At 48.3% G+C, this 25,376-nt stretch overlaps 2 protein-coding genes across 2 annotated transcripts; one reads left to right on the top strand and one right to left on the bottom strand.

Moving 5' to 3' along the window:
• Positions 1-1,815: 1,815 nt before the first annotated feature.
• An16g06730 (uncharacterized protein) lies at positions 1,816-2,583 on the bottom strand (the record flags this gene model as incomplete). The annotated part of the gene is made up of 4 exons (XM_059745239.1): positions 1,816-1,981; positions 2,142-2,155; positions 2,207-2,269; positions 2,557-2,583. 4 exons carry the CDS (start codon positions 2,581-2,583, stop codon positions 1,816-1,818), a joined length of 270 nt encoding a protein of 89 aa, XP_059604884.1.
• Positions 2,584-3,814: 1,231 nt separating this feature from the next.
• On the top strand, positions 3,815-25,118 carry An16g06720 (uncharacterized protein; the record flags this gene model as incomplete). Its single annotated transcript, XM_059745238.1, has 4 exons — positions 3,815-13,039; positions 13,091-13,240; positions 13,332-21,263; positions 21,318-25,118. The coding sequence occupies 4 exons, from the start codon at positions 3,815-3,817 to the stop codon at positions 25,116-25,118; spliced, it is 21,108 nt and encodes a 7,035-aa protein (XP_059604883.1).
• Positions 25,119-25,376: the final 258 nt, after the last annotated feature.

Here is a 25,376-nt window from a genome sequence, read left to right as displayed (position 1 = left end):
TATGTTCTGGGCCGACCAGACGGCGAGAAGGACGGCTTGTAGGATAATGAAGGCAGCGAACAAGGACTGTCACCACAATGAGATTGGCATTTACACATCGGAGTAGTGGTTCGGGTGAAACTAACCATTTTTACGGCCAATGGCCACGACCTAGAGATTTTGGGGGCTTCATTGCGCAGATTCGAAAGACGCAGAAGCGCCCAGCCGACTGACAGTTGTTAGCATTTGTATATGAAGAAGTTAAAGATGGGAAGAAGGCAAAGCGAGGCAAAGAATGGGAAGGGGAGTATGTACTCGAAATTCCCAACGGCAGTATGGTTAATATGGCTTCCTCAAATAAGAGCGTAAAGTCGAAGCCGTTAAGGCAGGAACTGTTGACGATGCCGAACACGTCCTCGACAGCCATGGAGCAACCCTGCTGAGGGTCCGACATGGCTGCGCAGTTATGGCAACGAAGGTGGAAGACAGATCAGACGCGTCAAACCAGTCTGCTTATGCAGAGTAGGATGGGAGAAGAGGCTCTAGTTGTGCGTGTGCGCGTGCTCACCGGACAGAGCTGAAGGGCGCAAACGTGAGGTGTAAATTCAATGTTTCTGAGTGTAGAGGTTAGAAGCTCGCAATTGAACGTCCACATGGGCAACCTGATTGGCATGTTCCAACGAGGGACCGAACCTTGGAAGTGACCGAACCAAAAAATGTAGGCATTGGGGCCAGAAACTTGATGTGATCGTCAGTGGGAGTGACGGGAGTTCCCAACTGTGATCGCCGCCCCCAAACTGCAGGTGGGGAGGGCTGACGGCTGGGCTGGGCTGGGCTGGGCTGACGGGAGATCGGAGCAATTTGGAACTTCCCCGGCCCGCACGCTTGTCCAGTCCCTTAAAATGTGAGAGGTCCGAAATAAGTTCACTTTTATTTTGTTTATTTGTTAGGCCCATGAATAATGAGCGTTGATTTAACCACAGCCCTCCGAGATGTTTCAGAAACACCGATCAATGTAGCTTCTAGATCACGTGCATTTGCTAATAGTTCGCAACCCCCCCAGACCGACCCCAGAAATCTCTTCAGCCTTCACCCTTAAGGCCTGATTTGTTAGGCTTTAGTGCCAGTTTAACGTAACGTAATTCACATACGAGCTGCGAACCCCACCCAAAACGCGTCCAGGAATTAGTACGTAGTTAATTCAACCACCCACGATGCCCCCAATTCGCTCCCCGAAGCTCTAGAGATTCAGCAGAGCAGGAGGGTAGGATTTCACTAGCTATCCAGGCTATTAAAAATCAAATAATTCCTAAATAACAGTTTGGTTTTGCCCGAGCGCTGCCCTTATTGGCGCTTTCTGCCTAGCGAGTCCGCCTTACTAGTAGGTTAACTACCTGTTGCGCTGCTACCGAGGACGGCAGCAGTTCTCTAATAGGGGCAGTTGTCATGGCAGTAGCCCTATAACGTAATTCCTTGCCGTCCCGGTCACCCCAAAACACCATACTAGATGCTGACTATTGATTCCTCGATATCTCAACCACCAGGGATCTATTTCAATCAAATTTCTAATATATATATATATTCATCTAGGCATAGGAAGAACATATACAGATTTCAGGCCTTTCAGGCTATTACTTTAAGGCTTTATAATAAAATACACAGTCGGCCGCTGGCGGAAGTTGTTGGGAGGCTGTAGCCAATTATAAACAGTATATCATAGTTTTCAAAAGTTATTAACAGGTTTTAATAGTTATTTATAATTATTAATCATTATTAATCAAAATAAGTTTATTAATAATAATTAATAACTTAATCAATGTTTTGAATACCGGGTAATTACATATTATCATAGGTTACTACCCCGAGGGGTGGCCTAAGTGGTGAGATACCACCTGCTCCCGTGTATACATGTCTATATAAGCAGGATTCTAGGGGTCCGCAGGTAGCTGCGGGTAATGATGGTCTTTTTAGCCTTGTGGTAGCAACTCCCCTAGGTTGTTCTCTGACACGTATGAAGTAATATAATAGTTTTATAATATATATATAATTATTTATAACTTCAAGACGTATCCCGCGATATATAATATAAATATAAAATGATTTTAAACTCATATATAAAGATAATATATATTAATAAAATAATAGTAAATAACCTAACAAACCTCACCCTAACCGGCTAATTATATGATACTTTTATTTGATTATCAATAATTTTTAATAACCTTACTACTAGCTTATATAAACCATAAATATCTTTAATATTAGCCTCATCACGCCCGCCCTCGGGCCCCTATGTACCGCGTAAGTTTGACATTTGAGATTGAATTATATATATCTCTGCCAATACTCAGAACAATCTTCCTATACTTTACTAGTAGATTAGAAATACTATCTATACTATATGCACTCAATATCATATCCTGAATGGATATGGTTGTTGAAGTATGAAAATGTAATTTATCGCATTTAGTATGATGTTTTAGGGTGACCGAGACGGCCGGGAATGTTACGTTAGAGCCGGGTATATATGACTAAGCGCTAGATGATAACTAGTATCTTACGTCGGGTAGAACGTACCAATAGCAATATCTTTAGCATGTCCATCTTATTCCGTAACATACTACTCTGACACTGCCGCCTGTTGCGCTGCTACCAAGGACGGCAGCAGTTTTCTAATAGGGGCAGTTGTCACGGCAGTAGCCTATAGTTAACTAGAGCCGGGGTTATATGACTAAGCACTAGTGCAGTTCCCACGGGTCCACTGGTCATTCAAGCTTGTGGATTCGGCTCGGCGCGGCCCCCAACCATAGTTGGAGACAGCCCTAAATGTGATGGGAATGATCTACGGCTTGAGCGAGAGCGATCCTGGGGTCTTGGGGGCTATGGAGTAAGCTCAATTGCTTCTCCAAATAGTAATCAATACGCGCAACCCTCGAATTTGAAATTTCTTCGATTTTTCAGCCTTCCAACTACCTCAATGCCTCATTTCCGGTTTTCATTGATCTTCCAAAAATTAAATTTATCCTAAACCCATCCAAGACTCTGATAAGATTTCCTACGTTTGCTTTAGAGATGATCATCATTGTAATATTCATTAGAAGCCTCATAATCACGTTACGTACCCACTGCACATTGCCTGATGTGCCACGGAGAACCAGGGATCCTAAGCCTCCACTCTTGTATCTGTTTGTCTCACTCGTAAGGCAACCACCTGTCGGATGCAAATCTAGGCTTCCGCTGAGGTAGTATCGGATTGTTGCAAGATCCACAGTGGAGCCAAAAAGAACACGAAAAGCACAAAGAAAGGGCTTTGAAAGTTCATATGCTTTGTTTGTTTTTTGCGTTTTTTAGTCTTCAAATCTTCCTTGAGATTGTTTCAAGACATCTATGTATAATCAGATGACGGAGAGCAAACTTTGGAGATATTTCGTCAGAAACGACGCCTCGCACTGACGAGCGGTTTTAGAGACAATGACCCTGCAGATCAGGGTCATTGTCTCTAATGGATTTGGCCCCTTAGCACATGTTTGCTGGGGAAAACTTGCTTTGGCGCTGTAGGATTCAGATGCAACAGTATACTGCATATTTGCTTATGTGCTTTCCGACTAAGCCCAAGATGACGACCTCGGAAATTCATTGCCCGTCGGGGGAGTCTGGCCTTAATGGCGTTTTACTAGCATAGTTACAGTGTTGGTACTATAGCTGGCACATCTTCATATATTCTGCTGATGCCCCGTCCAAACATCTTAAAATGAGAAGAGTCCACAGAATACCATCAATTGCTTCATAACAATACACTCATCAATCCCTCAAACGATCAATAAATCTTATCAAAATGCGATCTCCCAATGATCTTACAACATCAGCAACCATGGAAGATATTCATCAAATATGGTCTTGGAACGCTAACGTGCCTGAGGCGGGTGAGACATGCGTTCACACCCTCATCACCGACAAAGCTCTCCAGCAGCCAGATGCACTTGCCGTCGACGCTTGGGACGGGAGGTGGACGTATGGTGAGCTTGAGACTACTTCTACCAAACTGGCATTGCGTTTGCTTGACCTTGGAGTTGGCCCTGGAACCAATGTTGTCATATGTTTTGAAAAGTCGAAGTATACGCCTCTGGCTATGCTGGCCGTCATGAAGGCGGGTGGAGCCTCCATTGCGCTCGATACAAGCCAACCACAGACACGGTTACAGTCTATCATCAACCAGGTCGACCCTGTAGTGATACTATGCTCCGCGTCCAAGAGTCAGTTGGCCAAGTCAATCATCACCGAGTCTGCAGTAGCATTGACAATTGATGAAAATTCTCTATCCGAAATGAATTTCGAGCCGGACTCAGTCGCCCGTCTCCCTGACGTCAGTCTGGACAACAATCTCTACGTGGTCTTTACCTCCGGAAGTACAGGAACTCCCAAGGGCGTCGTCGTCACACATCTCAATTACTCCACTGCCATTCTCCACCAACAAGAAGCGCATGGCTTCAAGTCTACTTCAAGAGTGTATGACTTTGCTTCGTATGCTTTTGATGTGAGTTGGTCAAATCTCATCCACACCCTCACCATCGGCGCCTGTCTGTGTATTCCATCAGAGCAGGACCGTAAGGACAATCTCATCGAGTCCATACGCTCACTGTGTGCTACACATATCGATGTGACCCCGTCTGTTGCTCGCCTTATCCCTGATTCCTTGCTCTGCAAGATTGAAACACTTGTTTTAGGTGGCGAAAAGCTGCCTGCAGAGCTTGCCAGACATTTGTCATCGCTGGTAACATTGAAAAATCCGTATGGACCGAGTGAATGTACGCCTACATCAACTATCGCTACAATTCGACCGGATGATGATGATTCAAAAATTAGCAGCATTGGCCGAGGCTTGGGTGTCAACACCTGGGTTGTAGACAGTGAGAATGAAGAAATTTTGGTGCCTATTGGACAGGTTGGAGAGCTATTACTTGAAGGGCATCTGCTTGGCAATGGCTACTTGAACGACCAGACGAAGACCACTGCGGCCTTTGTCAACAATCCGCTTTTTCTGCTCAATGGCGGCGATGGACCTGGGCAGCCTGGGAGGCGCGGGCGTCTCTACAAGACCGGCGACCTGGTCCGTTACGAGAAAGACGGTAGCTTGACATTTATTGGCCGTAAGGACACGCAAGTCAAGATTAACGGCCAACGAGTTGAGCTGGGTGATATTGAGCATCATATTTACCGCCACATCCCACATGGCACCGTGTCTGTGCGACAAATTGCAGCAGAAATTATTTCACCAAAGACTGGTTCCAATGCTGTCCTGGCAGCATTTCTCGAGGTCGACCTTGGTGTAGAGGATACGGGAATAGCGGAACAGTTGTTTTCAAAAACCGAGAAGATGATGTCTAACTTGAGAAGCAATCTTGCTCGAGATGTCCCTTCATATATGGTTCCTGCTGTATTCATTCCGTTGAGGAACTTCCCATTGTCTCCGACAGGCAAGACAGACCGACGCCAACTGCGGGCCATTGGTGAATCAATGGACTTGACTGTCTTGGCAGGCTTTGGCGCAGCACCTAATGAGGCTCGGATCCCTCTCACTCTGCGAGAGAAACAGTTGAGAAGACTCTGGGGCTCTATCCTCAGGATTGACGAAAACCTTATTGCTCTCGACGATAACTTTTTGCAAAGAGCCGGCAACCCAAATGCAGCCATGAAACTCGTCACTGCAGCTCGAAGAGAAGGCTTCTCCCTGAGCGTGGCCAACGTGCTGAAGTATCCGCGACTTCAGGACATGGCACAGGTGGTTGGAACAGTGGAGCAAGAGCAGGCACATGAAATTATGCCATTTGAGCTTCTGAGCGATGATATTAATCTTGATCTAGCCCTCAGAGAGGCTGCAGCATCGTGCAACGTACAAGGGAATCAAATTCAAGACATTTATCCCTGCACACCGCTACAGGAAGGCATGATGTCCCTATCCGCAAAACGCGAGGGTGATTACATCATGCAGTATACGCTGGAGCTACACCATCGATGCGACATAGAGCGCCTAGGTAAAGCCTGGGCGACAGTAGTTGCTACGACGCCCATTTTGAGAACACGAATTGTCGACATCACTAGCCAGGGGTTGGTACAGGCTGTTCTAGACGAGCAGTGGTCAAGTTCGTCGATCCAAAGGAGGACCTTGAGCCAGGCGAGAGACCACAAGCATCAATTCGGGCTAGGCATGCCATTAGGCAGATTTGAAATTGTCACCGGCGACTCGTCTGATTTTAAGCACTACTTCGTCTGGACACTGCACCATGCCCTGTATGACGGGTGGTCACTTCAGCTTTTACTCGAAAAGCTCGAGAACGAGTACGCCGGAAAGGCAGACGCGCAGTCAAACTCACCCGATTTTAAACGTTTTATCAAGTATATTTCAACGAGGGATGGCGAGAAGACTCATTCGTTCTGGACCGAACAGTTCCAAGACGTCGAAGCCCAGATCTTTCCGAGTTTGCCATCTGTCGACTACCAGCCTAGATCGGACAAACTGTACACTCATTCTGTGGGAGGAATACAATGGCCAAAAAATGGAATCACCCCATCGACGACAATTCGTGCGGCTTACTCTATCTTGATATCCAGTCTGACCAACAGCCCAGATGTTGTCTTCGGCAGCATAACGACGGGCAGACAAGCCGCCGTGGATGAGGTTGAAGAGCTTATTGCACCAACTATAGCCACTGTACCTGTGCGCGTTTCGATCGACAGCAAAGACGAGTTGGGACAGTTCTTACAGCGAATTCAATCTCAGGCCGCAGATATGATTGAGTTTGAGCAGACTGGGCTGCATCAGATTCGACATATCAATGCAGATGCGGAGCGAGCATGCCAGTTTCAGACACTGCTTGTTGTTCAGCCCGCGGAGGGCTCGGGCACAGCACCGAGCGACATTTTTACCAACATTCCCGACGACATAAGGAAAGGAGATGGAAACAGCGCCGCAGAGCTGGGGACTTATGCCTTGACTATGGAGTGTCTGCTCAAGAAAGATGGCCTTGACCTCCATATGAACTATTGTTCCGCAGTCATATCGGAGCATCAAGTGCGCCGTTTGTCACAGCAGTTTGAGCATGTCCTTGGTCAAATATGTCATCTGACGATGATAATTCACAGACAGAGAACAACACTTGAATCGCTGCGGCAGCCAACAACGGAAACTGAGCGGCAGATGCAGCGAATCTGGGCACAGGTACTCAACCTTAATCAAGCATCAATTGGGCTAGATTACAGCTTTTTCCAACTCGGCGGCGACTCTATTGCTGCCATGGAAGTTGTGACAGAAGCTCGTAAGCTTGGCTTGAAACTGGCTGTGTCAGACATATTCCGTCGCCCGAAATTGCAAGACGTTGCAAAGAAGGCTTGTGACAGTGGCCTGCAGCTTTATGGAGAAGAGCAGCTCATGAACGACTCAGAAGTCCAAGTTAAAGGAGGTACCGAGCACACTAAGCTACCCAATGATGACAAGGCAGTTGCTGGCCATGAAACGCAGCAAGTCATGGTATGGGAGGGAATGTTCGATAAGGAGGTCTATGGAACTATTAATGATGTCCAATTGGAGAAGATTGGGCGCGACTTCATCGGATGGACGTCCATGTACAATGGCAACCAAATAGACAATGTCGAATTGAACGAGTGGCTAGACGATACTATTGCCACAATACGCAGCAGCGGATCGACAGCCAACATACTCGAGCTGGGGTCCGGCAGTGGAATGATCTTGTTCAATCTTGTCAACGGCCTGCACAGTTATGTTGGACTTGACCCGTCAGAAAAGGCCGTGGACTTCGTTTGTTCCACAGTTAAATCCATTCCCCAGTTGGCCGACCGTGTCTATAATATAAAGGGAACAGCAGACAACATCAACAGCCTAGGCGTACCCATCTCTGCTAACATGGTCATCGTGAACTCTGTCGTCCAGTACTTTCCCAGTCAAGACTATCTGCTCAAAGTAATTGAGGACCTAGTTCAGCTGGAAACAGTCCGCACGATCTTTTTCGGCGACATTCGCTCCTACGCGCTGTTTCGAGAGTTCCAGGTTACCAGGGCGCTGCATATTGCAGGAGATACTGCAACCGAGGACGAGATCCGACAGATGATGGCCAACATGGAGCAAGTCGAGCTGGAGTTGCTGGTAGATCCCGCTTTTTTCACATCCTTAGTCGACCGGTTCCCTGGACTCGTCGAACATGTGGAGATTCTTCCAAAAAGATTGAAGTCGACGAATGAGCTGAGTGCCTATCGATACGCTGCCGTCGTGCATCTCAAAGACTCAAACCAACTAGCTCAGCCATTACAAGTCCACGATATCCAGAAAGAGAGCTGGATTAACTATTCCGGGCGTCAACTCAATCGTCAGTCGCTGTTACAACTTGTACAGGATTCTTTCTTACGAGACCCGTCCCCCTCATCAGTTGTGGCCGTATGCAATATACCTTATAGCATGACAGTCTACGAGAGGCACGTGATTGAATGGCTTGATAGTGGCCTCACTGCCGGTCCCGATGCTGAGGACTGGCTCTCTTCTATCCGCCAAACATCACAAGAATGCTCATCACTCTCGGCTCTCGATCTGCAACAAATAGCTCACCAGACAGGATGGCAAGTGGAGATTAGCTGGAGTCGGCAATTTTCTCAGCGCGGTGGCTTGGATGCCATATTCCACCGACACCATTCACGAGGAGACCGAACCAGCAGGGCTTTGTTCAACTTCCCCACAGATTATCAAGGACGGCCATCTCAATCGTTGAGCAATTGGCCTTTGCAGCGCAAGCGACAGGGAGAGGAAAAGCAAATAACTTTGGGAGATGTTTCTACCGTCTGCAAAGAGGACTTGCATGACATCTGGACTTGGAATGAAGTTGTCCCAGACGCCCTCGAGGCCTGTGTCCACGATCTCATCTCGGACACAGTAAGAGCTCAGCCTCAATCCCCTGCTATTTGTGCTTGGGATGGTGAGTGGAGTTACATCGAGCTTGATGATTTGTCTAGCCGTCTTGCACACGCGCTTGCTCCGTTTGGCGTTGCCAACACAGTTGTACCTATATGCTTTGAAAAGTCAAAATGGACACCAGTGGCAACGCTGGCTGTGATGAAGGCCGGGGCAGCGTCAGTCACCCTCGATGCCTCTCAGCCTCTGGAGAGATTACGGTCGATTATCTCCCAGACTGACCCTCGAGTGATCTTGTCATCGGCGTCTAAGCAGGGCTTGGGTGCCCAACTCACTAAAGCTCCAAACCTTGTTGTTGACCAACATTCCATTTCTACTATGCACATCACCGCCGAGCCTCTTCCCACCGTTGACCCCTCCAGCAAGCTATATATTGTTTTCACATCTGGCACCACGGGTGTTCCTAAGGGCGTTATTATCACACACTCTAACTTTAGCAGTGCCATCCGACACCAACAAAAAGCTCATGGTTTCAAATCGACATCTCGGATTTATGACTTTGCCTCATACGCGTTTGACGTTAGCTGGTCTAACTTCATACATGCACTTACTGTTGGTGCCTGCTTGTGTATTCCGTCAGATGAGGACCGCCGTGATGACTTGGCCGGGTCGTTGGAGAGGTTCGGCGCTACCCATGTTGACATGACGCCTTCCGCAGCAAGCTTGCTCCCAGAGAAGTCATTCAAAAGGCTTGAGACGGTTGTACTCGGAGGCGAGAAGCTTTCTGTCGAGAGCGCACAGCGCTGGAGCTCACTAGTCAGCCTCAAGAACCCATACGGTCCCAGTGAATGCACGCCCACGGCTACCATTGCGACGGTAACACCCACCGATGAGTACAAATCCAGTATTGGAAGAGGACTAGGTCTGAATACATGGATTGTAAATACTGTTACAGACTCTTTAGTTCCAGTCGGCGGGGTCGGAGAGCTCCTGCTCGAGGGGCCTCTCGTTGGCGCAGGGTACCTCGGCGATGACACGAAGACGGCCGCTTCCTTTGTGGAAGATCCTCAGTTCCTATTGCAAATATGCCCTCAAGGTCAAGCAAGACATACCAGAATGTATAAGACTGGCGATCTGGTTCATTACAACCCGGACGGAAGTCTTAGTTTCGTTGGGCGCAAGGACGCTCAGGTCAAGATTCATGGTCAGCGTGTCGAGTTGACCGAGATTGAGAGCCATATTCGTCGCACCTCTAAGACTATCCAGGTGGCTGTTTTGTTTACCAAGTCAGGGCTGTGTGCAAATAGGGTAGTTGCATTTGTCTGCATCCAGGGAACTGGCCAAACTCAGACAGCCGCCGATCAAATTCGACTCATCGATCCCAAGTATTCGACCCTTGTTACGGCTTACACCGAGTCCGCAAAGTCTAGTCTCAGCGACACTCTTCCTGCTTATATGATCCCCTCAATTTGGATTCCACTCCAGCATGTTCCGTTGTCAACGTCCGGAAAGCTCGATTACAAAGCTTTGAAATCATGGCTTGATAGCATGGATGCCAAGACGTTTGCCAATATTTTATATGCGTCTGATGGCGACGTGAAGCTTCGCAAGGCTGAGACAGAATTGGAACAGGTCATAGTAGAGGCTTGCGCTAAAATTCTCAACATTACAGCATCGAAGGTGAACCTGGATCGGTCGTTCATTGCGAATGGTGGTGATTCCATCTCCGCCATGAGGCTCGTTGCTCATTGTCGCGCGGACAACGTCGTATTTTCGGTGGCTAAATTGCTAAAGAGCAAAACTTTGGCCGCTTTGGCCTCATCTTCAAAAATCAAGTCAGCTTCCAACGTGTTGGGCTTCTATGAGGAAAAAAGTGACTCTTTTGCGTTGTCGCCGATCCAACAGTGGTTCTTTGAACAAGGTCTCTACAAGAGATCCAATGACAACTTCGACAATCAAGGATTTTATCTCAAGGTTAAGCGCCCATTATTGACAAAGGATATTGACTCGGCGATTTCCAAAGTTGTTCAGCATCACTCTATGTTGAGAGCTCGCTTTCATCGGAACGGCGACGAGTGGACCCAAAAAACGCTTAAGCCTGACACCAATGGTTTATATCACTTTGGTGTCCACCACACGTGCCTTCCAGCTGATATAGAGCGACTAGCTCTATCACGCCACCAGATGATCGACATCGAAAAGGGGCCAGTATTCTCTGCTGACATTTGCCATAATGCGTTTGGAGAACAGTACCTGATCCTGATTGCTCACCATCTTGTTGTTGATTTAGTCTCGTGGCGTGTCATCCTGGAGGACATAGAATCTCTACTCGGTGGTAGTAATTTGCAACCAAGTCTTCCATTTCAAGTCTGGAATGATATGCAAATTGAGCGGGCGAAGGAATCGAGCCTACTTGATCCTGAAAATGTTCTATCAACCACTGGAATTAATAACAACCTCGATTTCTGGCAAGCCACAGCAGAAACCAAGAACACCGTCGAAGATCACCTAAATTTCTGTACCAAGATCGACAGCAGCATTACAGAGCTCATCCTCAAAGACGCAAATTACCCGTTCAACACTGAACCTGTGGACCTCCTTCTTGCGGCTGTTTGGCATGCATTCTTCAAGACGTTCCCCCAAAGAGACGGTCTCACTATTTTTATTGAAGGACATGGTCGCGAGCCGTGGTCCTCGGATATTGATCTTTCCCGCACTGTCGGTTGGTTTACTACCATCAGCCCCATTCATGTGTCAAAGAGCGACGTACACAAGTCTGTCGCAAGTCTAGTACGCGTTGTCAAAGATGCTCGGCGGCTCCTGCCTGCAAATGGCTGGGCTTACTTTGCTTCTCGATATTTCAATGAATCGGGAAAATCAGCGTTCAAATCGCACGACTCTATTATGGAAATAACCTTTAACTATCACGGCCAATTTCAACAGCTGGAGAACGAGAAGGCGATGTTTGAAAATGTTACGCTCAGTGGAGTCTGCGAGCAAGGACCAGCTCTTCCCGCCTCTTCCTTGATTGCTGTCGAAGTCTCGATAGATCGAGGGCAGGTCACCTTCGACGTTTCTGCCAACCGCTACATTAATCACCAGGATTGTATTTCAAATTGGATCAAAGCAATTTCACAGTCATTGGAGACCATTTCCAATGAGCTTGTGTCTACAGAAATCTCACATCGCACGCTTTGCGACTACGAATTTCTGAGCCTCGGGTATACGGAGCTGGATCGATTACAGGAAAGTGTCATCCCAGAAATTGAGAAGCTAAATAATTCCACAGTAGAATGCATTTACCGCTGTCTTCCCACAGTTGATGGTATTCTGATCAGCCAGTTCAAAGACCCAGAATCGTATAAAACAGTGCAACATTTCGAGATTACTTCCCACATCGACGACCAAATCGACCTAGAGCATCTTTCTCTAGCATGGCAAAAAGTGGTTGCCAATCAACCTGCTCTACGAACCGTCTTTATCCCTGGCATGGACAAAGCCGCTGCATTCAATCAAGTTGTGCTGTCTCAGTACCACGCCGAGCTCATCATCCTGCATACTGCCAGCGACGAGTACACCGAAGCCTTGGAGATGTTCAAGAATTTAATCCCAATCAATTATCAGAGCTTCAAGCCACCTCATAGAGCCGCGATCTGTCGAATCTCACCTAGTAGAGTACTCTGCCAGGTTGAGATGAGTCATGCCATCACAGACGGTGCATCGACATCTATTTTGGCCAATGATCTTCTCCAGGCATACAACGGCAACTCGATGCCAATAAATCTCATGGACACAGCATGTGAGTTTGCTCGGGCCCAACTCACTTCCTCTTTTGGGGAAAAACTGTCATACTGGAAGAAAAAGCTTTCGGGAATGGATCCCTGCCACTTCCCCAAAATCTCGGGTGCTTCAACACAAGGCACCGGTACATCCGTCTGCAAAATTCGTGGCGCTCTGTTTAGCAAAATCCAGGATTATTGCAATTCAGTAGAAGTCACGACGGCCAGTTTATTTCAGACCATATGGGCACTTACTCTGGCCGCCTATACCGGCAACGACTCGACATGCTTTGGGTATCTAGCATCTGGCCGCGACTTGCCTATTGCTGGCATCGATAAATCTATCGGTGCATTCACAAACATGTTGGTTTGTCGAGTCAATATTAACCGAGAAACTGAAATACTTCAATTTGTTCAGACTGTTCATGATCAAGTTATGCAAGATCTGGAGCACCAGCACTGCTCACTAGCAAGCATCCAGCATGAACTAGGCATAAATTCCGATAACCCTCTTTTCAACTCCATCCTATCATATCAGAAGCAGGACGATGAGCCGGCAGAGACGAGGGTTTGGTCATCAAGGCCTTGGACGGACAGGATCCCACAGAGGTACGTTGTATCGCATGTCAAAGTTCTTTACGGAATCTGACAAATCCTAGTACGACATTGTGTTGAATATTGGGCACGCTACCGACCACATCGAAATTGTTTTTGACTATAAACACGCCTGCCTTTCAAGCATCCAGGCAGAGAGCGTACTTTCACTCATGCAATCTACAGCTGCCGCTCTAGTTCAGCATGCTTCGGGAGATCATCAGACTTTAAGAAGCGTCAACATGGTTAGCACTGAAGATATATCTGACATATGGCAATGGAACTCAGACGTTCCAGTCACTGTCGACGATTGTGTGCATCATATCATTACGCGAACTTGTCATAAACGCCCCCAAGCTCCGGCAATCTGTGCATGGGATGGCGATTGGACCTATGCTGAAGTCAATAAGCTGTCAGATAAACTTGCCCACCTTCTAGTCTCCTATGGTGTTGGCCCTGGAGTGGTTGTCCCGCTTTGCTTCGAAAAGTCAAAGTGGACACCCATAGCAATGATGGCTGTCATGAAGGCAGGAGGCGCATCTGTTGCCATGGACTCAACCCAACCAGAGGAACGCCTACGAGCAATCGTAAACCAAGTGAAGTCACCTATTATCTTGTCATCATTTGCCAACGAACAGCTTGCAAGCCGACTAATCAGCGAGCTTCCCAGCCCCACCAAGGTCCTCACAATAAGCGACAAAGAAGTGGAAAATTTGAATGTTCCGAGTGGAAGCCAACTTCCTCATGTCAACCCCAGTGATACTCTCTATGTGGTATTCACATCCGGTAGTACAGGGGTGCCAAAGGGAGTGGCAGTTACTCACTCCAACATTGCCAGTGCGATCAAACACCAGCGACACTTGCTTGGATTCACTTCTGAATCTAGGGTATTCGACTTTTCTTCCTATATGTTTGATGTTGTCTGGTGCAACTTACTACAGGGTCTTTCTGCTGGAAGCTGCGTTTGCATCCCGAGCGACAATGAAAGGAAGACTGACTTTATGGCCGCTATTGTTAAGATGAGGGCAAACCTTGTCATATTGACACCTTCTGCTATCCGCGGCCTGAAGCTTGACGCTCTGAACAGCCTATGCAACGTCCACTTCATCGGCGAACCTTTACATGTTGACACTTTTAGATCAGTTGACGAAAGTGTCACGATATCCAACCTATATGGCCCCACTGAATGTACAACATTCAGCACAGTACAAACCATCTGCGGCAGACAGCATCAGTCAATCACAATTGGCAAGGGAGCGGGTCTGAATACCTGGGTCGCGGACATAGCCACTGGTACGGCTCTTGTACCAATTGGCAGTGCGGGAGAGCTTCTACTTGAAGGCCCATTAGTCGCCGCCGGCTACCGGGGTGATGCTGTCAAAACCGCTGCCGCATTCGTATATGACCCGCCATTTCTTCTGCGTGGATCGGTGGGCCACCCTGGTAGACGTGGCCGCCTATACAAAACCGGAGATATTGTTCGGTATAACTCCAACGGTACTTTGACTTTCCTTGGCCGAAAGGATTCGCAAGTCAAGATCAACGGACAGCGAGTTGAGTTCGGTGATATTGAGTCTCACATAAACGGGGCGCTGCTACCGGACTTCAGTGAAGGTCAAGCTTTAGTCGACTTTGTAACACCTCAAGGAAGCTCACGTCCAATGCTTGTAGCTTTTGTTTACTTCGGACCTACTGTCACTGAGGGCATGGATGAGGCCGATCTGCTAAGCCTAGCCAAGCGCACAGCCATATCGCTGGATGAGAGTCTTGCTGCTCGAATCCCTGCATTCATGATACCATCTGCTTATATTCCATTGCAGAAAATTCCTGTCACAGCGACAGGCAAGACAGACCGCCGTCGTTTACGCGAGATGGCCAAAGATGTTACCTGGGACCAGCTCATTAAAGCTGACTCCCACGGTCCTGATCGTTGTCAACCTGGCACAGAGATGGAGATACAGCTGCAGATCCTATGGGGGACTGTGCTAGGAGTTGAAAGTAGTTTGATCGGTGCACATGACAACTTCATGCGCGTCGGTGGTGATTCCGTGGGCGCAATACGCTTAGCGAGTTCTGCCCGGGAACTTGGTTTCACGCTGAACGTGGCTGATATTCTCAAGAACCCGAAACTAAGTGATATGGCAAAACTTATGATACGAACAGAGCCGTCGCAGGATATTTCAATCAAGGAATTCTCTCTCCTCAAACCTGGCTCTGATGTCAACTGGGCTGTTGCAGAGACATCCGCTTTATGTGGCGTGGACGGTAACCAAGTTGAAGATTTATATCCTTGCACACCCCTGCAAGAGGGCTTGCTGGCGCTGACAACAAAGCGCCCCGGCGACTATATCATCCGGTGCATTTTGGAACTGAAGAGATCAACAGACGTCAAAAAGTTCTGCGCCTCTTGGGAGGCGGTGTTGGAGAGCACCCCAATACTACGAACTCGGATCGTAGACATCGCGGAACAAGGTTTGGTGCAAGCTGTCATCAAGCAACCAGCACAGTGGACATCGGCAGAAGCCTCCAGTTTGGTCGACTTCGTGGCTGCTGATAATGAGAAGACAACTGGTCTGGGTATGCCCTTGGTGCGATTCGGACTAGTACAAGAGACGAACAAACACTTTTTTGTTTTGACTCTGCATCATGCAGTATATGATGGCTGGGCGCTGAATCTGGTCTTCGAAAAGCTCGAAAATTTTTATGCTGGGTCTTCCAGGCATGAAAGCCCGGATTTCAGACACTTCGTCAAGCACATTTCAAGTCTCGACAACGACGCGGCTGCCAAGTTTTGGAAAGACCAACTCCAAGGCTCAGAGGCACCCACTTTTCCCTCCTTACCAACTGCCACGTTCGTGCCCAAGTCTGAAAAGACCATTTTGCACACAGTTGAAGAGTTGCAGTGGCCCAAGACTAATGTCACTGCTTTTACGTTGGTGCGTGCGGCACTGTCACTTTTAACGGCGGCCTACACCAATTCAGAAGACGTTTGCTTTGGCGTGACTTCCAACGGTCGGCAGGTTGGGCTCCCTGGAGTAGAAAGAATGATAGGCCCGACTATTGCGACAGTGCCAGTTCGTGTTCGCATTGACCGCGAGCAGCGTCTCCAAGCCTTCCTCACACAGATGCAGCATCAGTCCATTGACATGATAGCGTTTGAACAATTTGGTCTGCAGCAAATACGGAAGTCAAGTCCTGACGCCGAACGGGCCTGTAACTTCCAGTCACTTCTCATTGTCCAGCCGGCAGAAGAGACAGCCCAGTGGCAGAGCGATATAATTGCCCGTGATATCGGAGAAGGAGCTGATGATCCTATGGGCATTCAAGAAATTGGAACATATGCCCTTACTCTCGAATGCCATCTCGGACCCGACAGTTTGCTCATAAAGGCCAACTTTGATTCCAATGTAATCGATGAACTACAGGTCAAGCGATTTACAAAGCAGTTTGAGCACGTGCTTCGTCAAATATGCTGCTCTGGTAGTGGCCTTGTCGTTTCTGATATTGATACCACCAGCAGACAAGACATGGAAGATATTTGGAAGTGGAATGCCGTAGTCCCCCAGTCAGTCAACACGCCTGTTCATGAGCTCATCTCCTCTGTGGCACGCAGACTGCCGCATGTCCAAGCTGTATGCGCATGGGACGGCAACTGGACTTACCGTCAACTGGATGACCTGTCAAATTATGTTGCGCACCACCTCGTCGACCTTGGTGTTGGCTCTCAGGACATCGTACCGCTGTTGTTCGAGAAGTCCAAGTGGATGCCGATCGCGATGCTTGGTGTCATGAAAGCAGGGGCTGCGTCGGTGGCTGTCGATACCAGTCAGCCCAAAGACCGACTTCGCATGATTATCGACCAGGCAAATCCCACGGTCGCGCTAAGCTCAGCTGATAAGTTGCCTCTTGTCCGGAGTCTGACAAAGGCGCAAAGCTTCGTTGTCAGTGGCCAAGGTATTGACCGCTTATTAAAACCTAGCCTTAATGCTACACTTCCAGTTGTCGATCCGTCCAGCAGACTGTATTTGGTCTTCACCTCTGGTAGTACGGGTGTCCCGAAGGGTGTTATAATTCGACATTGCAATTTTGCCAGTGCAATTAAACACCAGAAAGAAGTTCAAGGCATCCTTCCAACCTCGCGTGTCTATGATTTTGCTTCATATGCATTTGACGTCGCATGGGCCAATGCGCTACTGACCTTTGAGAGCGGCGCTTGTCTCTGTATCCCATCCGATGCTGACAGAAAGAATGATCTAAACGGTTCGATTGCGCGACTGAAGCCAACTCACGCTGATCTTACGCCTTCGGCAGCACTGGTCCTGTCCAAAGAGTCACTTCAGCAGCTTGATACCCTCACTTTAGGTGGCGAACGTCTCCTAGCGGAGTACGCAACAAAGTGGTCCCAGTTTGTGACAGTTAAAAACTCATACGGACCAAGCGAGTGCACTCCAACTGCCACATTTACCGAGGCAATTGGGCGTGGATACGATCTTGGTGCTAGCATTGGTAAGCCTGCTGGTCTCAACACTTGGGTGGTTGATCCTGTGACGGGGCAGTCGCTCGTTCCCATTGGAGGCGTCGGCGAGCTGTTCTTGGAGGGGCCGCTTGTCGGTGCTGGCTATCTTGATGATGCAGAGAAAACGAATGCTGCTTTTATCCATGATCCACCATTTTTGCTCCGCGGCAACGTTGTCGCGCAACCTGGACGACGCGGCACGCTGTACAAGACGGGTGACATTGTGCGATACAACTCAGATGGCAGTCTCACTTTTGTTTGTCGGAAAGATACACAAGTCAAGATCAATGGCCAGAGAGTAGAGCTTGCTGAGATTGAGAGTCATATAGCTCTATACACAGCGACCCGACAAGTGGCGACCCTATTGCCTAGCACTGGCCTCTGTGCAAACAAGCTGGTAGCTATGATCAGCCTCACAGATGTGAACTATGATGTTAGCGAGGACCTCGCCGAAAACAAGATTGAGCTGGCATCTTCGGAACATGACCAACTCATCAATGAGCACATCGAGGCCCTTCAATCGTTATTGCGCGAGTCTTTGCCGCAGTACATGATTCCATCTCTGTGGGTGGTCTTGTACAACCTCCCTATGACAGCATCGGGAAAGCAAGACAATAAGGCACTCAAATCCTGGCTGGAAAATATGGATGAAACGCTCTTTTCTAAAATCAACAATGCGAACGGTAGCGACATTATCCGAAAACCAGACACAGAAGACGAAAGAGTCCTCAGCCAGAAATGCAGTATTGTCCTTAATATGCCCGTCGACAAGATCAATCTCGACAAATCTTTTATTGCGAATGGTGGAGATTCCATTTCCGCCATGAGGCTTGCATCCCACTACAGAACTGTGGGAATTTCCATCTCAGTCTCAACACTCCTTCAAAGTAAAACCCTCGCGGATTTCGCAGCATTTTCGGGCGCAACAGCCATTAGCGGAGTCAGTCAGGAAGAGCATACTGACGTTCCTTTCGAACTATCACCCATCCAGCAGTGGTTCTTTGACCAATCGCCATTTATGAGCCAGCAGAAGCATGACAGATTCTACAACCAAGGATTCTATGTGAGACTCAGGCGCACAGTGAGAATCAATGATCTAGAATCAGCCTTTCTTTCTCTGGTCAATCGCCACGCGATGTTACGCTCGCGATTTCAGCATCATGGGGGCAAATGGAAGCAAATAATCCTCAGTCACAGCAAACGAGCTCTTCATTTGAACGTATCGCAGCACCTGTCCATGAGCGAGATTGCATCGTTAGCTCAAGAGCGGCACCGACAGATTGACATAGAGAAAGGTCCTGTCTTCTCGGTTGATATTTGCTTACTAGGCCAGCAGCAGCATCTGGTCATGATAGCCCATCATTTGGTTACCGACTTGGTCTCCTGGCGGATTATCTTAGATGATCTGGAGACTATTCTCAACGGCCATTCCCTAACGGCCGCTCTACCCTTCCAAGTGTGGAGCAGGCTGCAAGCTGAGCGGGCTGTATCTTCCACTTTGAAGCCTCACAACTTGCTGTCGACTGACGGCGTCCATAACAATCTCAAGTTTTGGAAGTATACGCACGACACGCCCAACTGCTTGGCAGACCACAGGCTCCGATCGGTCACTATTGATCGAGAAACTACGGCTGTACTACTGGGCGAGGCAAACAATGCCATGAATACAGAGCCAGTAGAGATCCTTTTATCAGCTGTTTGGGATGCATTCTTTCGGACGTTTTCCCAGCGCAACAGCCTGACCATATTCAACGAAGGTCATGGTCGCGAAGCTTGGTCCGATGAAATTGACTTGTCGAGCACTGTTGGATGGTTTACCACACTCAGTCCCATCAACATCTATAGAAATAATGCCACCAGCGAGACCGACATGGTGCGGCTCGTCAAGGATGCCCGCCGCAGCCTTCCCGCGAACGGCTGGTCTTACTTTACCTCCCGATATCTGAACCCCGACGGGCAAAGAGCTTTTGAAAGCCATAACACGGTGTCTGAAGTTGTTTTCAATTATCATGGCCAATTCCAACAACTAGAAAGTCATCAAGCCCTTTTTGAAGACATTGATCTTGTCGGTGTACGTGTGCAAGGTCGCTCAATATCTGCAGGGTCTTTGTTTAACATCGAGGTTGCCATTGAAGCAATGCAAGCGCACTTTGAATTCTCCGTTAATCAAAATATCGCTCATCAGAGCTTGATTAACCAGTGGATTGACCAAATTCAACCCTCTTTGGAAAGGATTTGCCTCGTCCTTCTCGAGGCCAACCCAACGCATACGCTGTGTGACTTCAAGTTCATCAGTCTCGACTACCAGCGCCTTGACGATCTTACCAGTCGACTACTTCCGGAGATCGAGTCAATCAACCAATCAACTGTTGAGGAGATTTTCTCGTGCTCTCCGATTGTCGATGGAATGCTCCTCAGTCAGATAAAGCAGCCAGAATCATACAAGACACTTCAGCGATACGAGGTGTTGTCATCTCATGACCATCCTATCTGTCTCGACACCCTCAAAATTGCTTGGCAAAGGGTGATTTCTCGCCAGCCTGCCTTGAGGACAGTTTTCATCGCTGGCCTTGACGGATCTACCGCCTTTTACCAGGCCCTTCTCAAACAGTGCTCCGGGGATGTTATCGTTGTTGAGGCTAAAACTGAAGAGGAAGCCCTGAAAGCCTTTTCCTCGCTTCCGAAAGTCGATTACCAACAGGCCAAACCTCCTCATCGCCTCACTCTTTGTCAAACGCCGGATGACAAAGTCTTTTGTCAGATTGAAATGAGCCATGCTATTACTGATGGTGCCTCTTCCAACATTTTGATTAAGGATCTGATTGACGCTTATGGTGATAGGCTGTCGTCAACAGACCTTGTCAAAACAACACGCGAATTTGCTAGCCACTTGCTGGCTAAGCCACAGTCCCAAAAGATTTCGTATTGGAACACAAAACTCAAGGGCCTTGAACCTTGCCGCTTTCCATCCCTATCGAGCATGTCTCGGGAGAAGCACGAGTGTAGCTCGGAGATTGGAGTTTTTGTCGAAGACAAGATGTTTGCGCAGATTCAAGACTTCTGTAGCATAAACCAGGTCACGCCAGCAAGTCTCCTCAAAAGCGCCTGGGCTTTGACACTCTCGACCTACGTACAAAATCAATCTGTCTGCTTTGGCTATCTGGCATCTGGTCGAGACCTCCCAATCGCCGGGATGGACGAATCTGTCGGCGCTTACACTAACATCATGGTCTGCCGTGCCGATTTGGATGGGCAACAGCCTGGTGTGGCACTCGTGCGACAACTTCAGAATCAATTAATGCAGGACTTGAGCTTCCAACATATATCGCTTGCTAGCATTCAACATGAGCTTGGACTGGCGTCCGATCAGCAGCTTTTCAACTCTATTGTCTCTTTTCAGAGGTCAGGAGACGATAATGAACAATCAGCAGAGGAGGGTAAACTTCGATTCAAGAATATTGATGGTTTGGACCCAACAGAAGTCAGTGGATTGTTGAGCATGAGAGTGTATACATCTGGACTAATGTTTTTATAGTACGACATCGTATTGGGTATCAACCAAGGAACCAGGTCCATCGAAATTGACCTTGAATTCTCACACAGCTGTCTCACTAGTAATCAGGCAAAACGCATTCTCGAGCATCTGCAGTCAAACATTGCCGCTATTCTTCACAATGAGCCACCTGCTCTGATCAGCCCCCAAGATGAGCAAGATATTTGGAGCTGGAACTCCACTGTTCCTGACATGGTCAACATCTGCGTTCACGATCTGATCTCCAAGATAGTATTCCGCCAGCCTGATGCACCAGCTGTTTGCTCATGGGACGGCGATTTCACCTATGCGGAGCTGGATAATCTTGCAACACGCCTTGCCAATAGCCTCAGCAAGATGGGCATCGGAAGAGGCAGCATCGTCCCGCTATGTTTTGAAAAATCCAAATGGACACCAGTTGCCATGCTAGCAGTTATGAAAACAGGTGCAGCCTCTGTTACGATGGATACTAGCCAGCCTGAAGAACGGCTCCAGTCTATTGTTGCACAGGTGGATGCTAAGCTTGTGATTTCTTCGACATTGAAGGTTGAGCTAGCAGCCAGGCTCACAACGGCTCCCGTCTTGGCTATAGACAAAGCCAGCATGAAGGCGATGGCTGACGATACGCCGCTGGCTGCAGTCGATCCCGCAAACAGTATTTACATTGTCTTCACATCAGGGAGCACTGGCACGCCAAAAGGTGTCATTATCACTCATACCAACTACAGCAGCGCCATCAAGCATCAGCAGAGTGAACACGGCTTCAAGCCAACCTCTAGGGTCTTTGACTTTGCCTCTTATGCGTTCGATGTCAGCTGGTCCAATTTCTTGCACACCTTGACCATTGGGGCCTGCTTATGCATTCCTTCTGATGATGATCGTAAAAATGACCCGGCGGGCGCAATTGACCGCTTACGGTGTACACACGTTGATATGACCCCCTCGGCCGCAAGCGTCTTACCTGCCAGTACGTTGGCTAAATTGGATACCATTGTTCTGGGAGGCGAGAAGCTCTCGCTTGAATATGCCCAACGCTGGTCCGCCCTGACAAGCGTGCGTAATCCGTACGGGCCTTCTGAATGCACACCGACGTCGACAATTACGGAGATCAATTCTGCGGAAATAAGCAAGGGCAAAGTGAGCATCGGCAAAGGAGTGGGACTCAATACTTGGATTGTTGATCCTGCCACTGCACAACATTTAATGCCGATTGGCATCCCTGGGGAGTTATTACTCGAAGGTCCGCTTGTTGGTGCTGGCTATCTTGGAGACCCTGTCAAAACCGCTTCAGCATTTATTGAAGACCCAGAATTCCTAGTCAAAGGCGCTAGTCCAGGAATTCCAGGCCGCCGTGGTCGTCTGTACAGGACGGGCGATCTAGTCACCTATAATACCGATGGTAGCTTGTCATTTGTGGGCCGAAGGGACTCTCAAATCAAAATAAACGGGCAACGCGTCGAATTAGGCGACATCGAGTCGCACGTTTCTGCAAACCTGGTGAGTCATGGCAGTGCTCAGGTTGCGGTCGAGGTTGTGTCACCCCAAGCTAGCTCCAACAACATACTTGTCGCCTTCGTGAGCTTTGACGACCTGAATTCTATCAACCTGAATGATGAAAAGCTTCTTGCCCGCACGAAAGCGGCGACCGAGGGAATTAGGGAGAAACTCGCGACACAAATCCCATCTTATATGATTCCTTCGGTCTACATCCCTGTTACTGTTTTTCCCACAACAGCTACTGGGAAGACTGATCGGCGCCGATTACGTGAAATGGCCTCAAGCCTCACCCTGGAGCAGCTTACCTCAATCAACCAAGCTCAACAGCAATATCAACCCCCCACTACTCCCTTGGAAGTGGCACTTCGGGAGCTCTGGATCTCAGTCCTCAAATTAGGATCGCGAAAAATTAGCACTACAAACAACTTCTTCGAACTTGGTGGAGATTCCATCGGTGCTATGAGGCTGGTAGGCGCGGCCCGTGACCACGGACTATCGCTTTCCGTTGTAGATATTTTCAAGCATCCTAAGTTCAGCGAAATGGCTGCTTTGCTTCGTTCTGTGGATAAGCCGCAGTTGGAAGAGCCACGGGTATTTCAACCCACTTCGCTTCTGTCCAAAGATCACAACAAAGACCAGATACTCTCTCGACTCTTTGACTTTGGTATTGACTTGGAAAATGTTGAAGACATCCTCCCTGTCACGGATCATCAAGCTCGTTCCATCGCGATGACTCACTCTGCGTCCCGCGACTTGCTACTCTATCACACTTTAGATAGCAAGGGCGTGCCAAATATGCGCAAGATGCGAGCAGTGTGCAATGAGCTCGTCAATAGATATGATCTCATGCGAACCCTTTTCATCGCACATAAAGACAGCTTCTTGCAGGTCGTGCTGAAGGCCTTTCCTGTGGATATAACCGTCTTGAGAATTGAGAATGCCAGCCTAGAGGAATGCACAGAAGAGCTACGATTACGCGACAGGGACGATGAGCTCCGTTATGGCTCGCTCCTAACAAAGATTGCTATTTTGCATCAAATCCGCGACAACGAATACCGTCTTGTGGTCCGCATTTCCCATGCTCAACATGACGGAATGAGCTTGATGAAAATGTGGAACGCATTTGAAGAAATGTACGGTGACGGGAGTGACGACTCATTCCACATTCCTTCGGACACTAGCTTCCAAGAAAAGTCTAAGGCTAGTTTCTCCAACTACATGCATGCCGTGGCTGGTACAAACCGGGAGCAAGCTAAGTCTCACTGGCGCAGACTCCTCAAGGGCTCTAGCATGACGAACCTCAAGCCCCATGCTTCATATGCCCTGACCTTTGGCGAAGGACCATGTGTCGCCAGACATGTTCCTAAGAGCATTGCTCAAGGTACTGGATTTACATTTCATACTGTACTGAAGGCTGCTTGGGCGTACGTTCTGGCAAAACACCTTGCCAACGACGACGTGGTTTTCTGTAGCCTCACTCACGGTCGGGGCTTGCCCGGGACACAAGATGTCTTTGGAGACTGCGTGAACATCATTCCTACTCGAGTATCTTTTACCGACGGATGGACTGTTCGCGACCTTCTCAGTGCATTGAACACCCAACAGATTGCGAGCATGGAGCATGAGAATATAGGCACACGCGAAATTGTCCGTGACTGTACTACATGGCCGAAGTGGACATATGCAGGATCCATCGTTTATCACCATGACTTTGACGATGGAGAACATATTGCTCATAACCGCAGTATGCACGTTGAGCAGGAGCTAAATCTGTCTCACGGCAAAGTGGACATGACCGACGTTCATATCACTTCTAAGCCTGATAACAACATGTTCCGAATTGAGCTGGACTTCGCACATGGCGTGGTGTCTGAGCGTGACGCTGAACTGCTAGCTGCGAAACTGACGGAGTCTATCATCGTTTTCTGCAATGTCATGGACCAGCCTTTGTTATCTCCCGACGAGATCAGATATCTGCGGACAACCACATTGCTGCCCTCAGAGGAGCCTCTCAGTGCAACCCCAACAAATGAACAGTTAATGGTTGCTAGCATTAGCCCGACTGAAATGCAATGGGCGCTTGAGAGTGCGTGGAAGGACACTTTCAATTGCCCCCTTAGTCCTGAGGTGAAAGCGGGCAAGACAATTTTTGATCTTGGTGGTGACTTGATAAGCGCTAGTCTGATATCAGCTCACATGGAGAGGCAAGGATATGTCCTTAGTGTTGAGGATGTCTTGGGGAATCCGACGTGGTTCTCGCAACTGACGCTGTTGACGAAGCGCACTCTTCGGGATGTTGATGTCTGATGAACAAGAATGTTTAATATTTAGTCTGTCATTCCTATTTGGTATCATCACTCAGTACTTCGGCGTTTCTTTTTTTTTTTTTTTACACAATATTTCATGTTTTGAAATCGATCAACTTTGAACCTGTTGACTCATATGCCCGTACTAGTACTAATCTTCGATCTCATTTTCAAGTTTGACCTTCTGGCACATACATACTCTGTTCTAGTAGCTTCCTTGGCTCTAAAGTTCACTGGCAGACATTGGTCAATGTCTTCA

This window comes from Aspergillus niger (assembly GCF_000002855.4).
Source record: "Aspergillus niger supercontig An16".
Taxonomy (NCBI): domain Eukaryota; kingdom Fungi; phylum Ascomycota; class Eurotiomycetes; order Eurotiales; family Aspergillaceae; genus Aspergillus; species Aspergillus niger.
The sequence above is the reverse complement of the archived record's forward strand: the minus strand, read 5'-3'. Positions and strand labels throughout refer to the sequence as shown.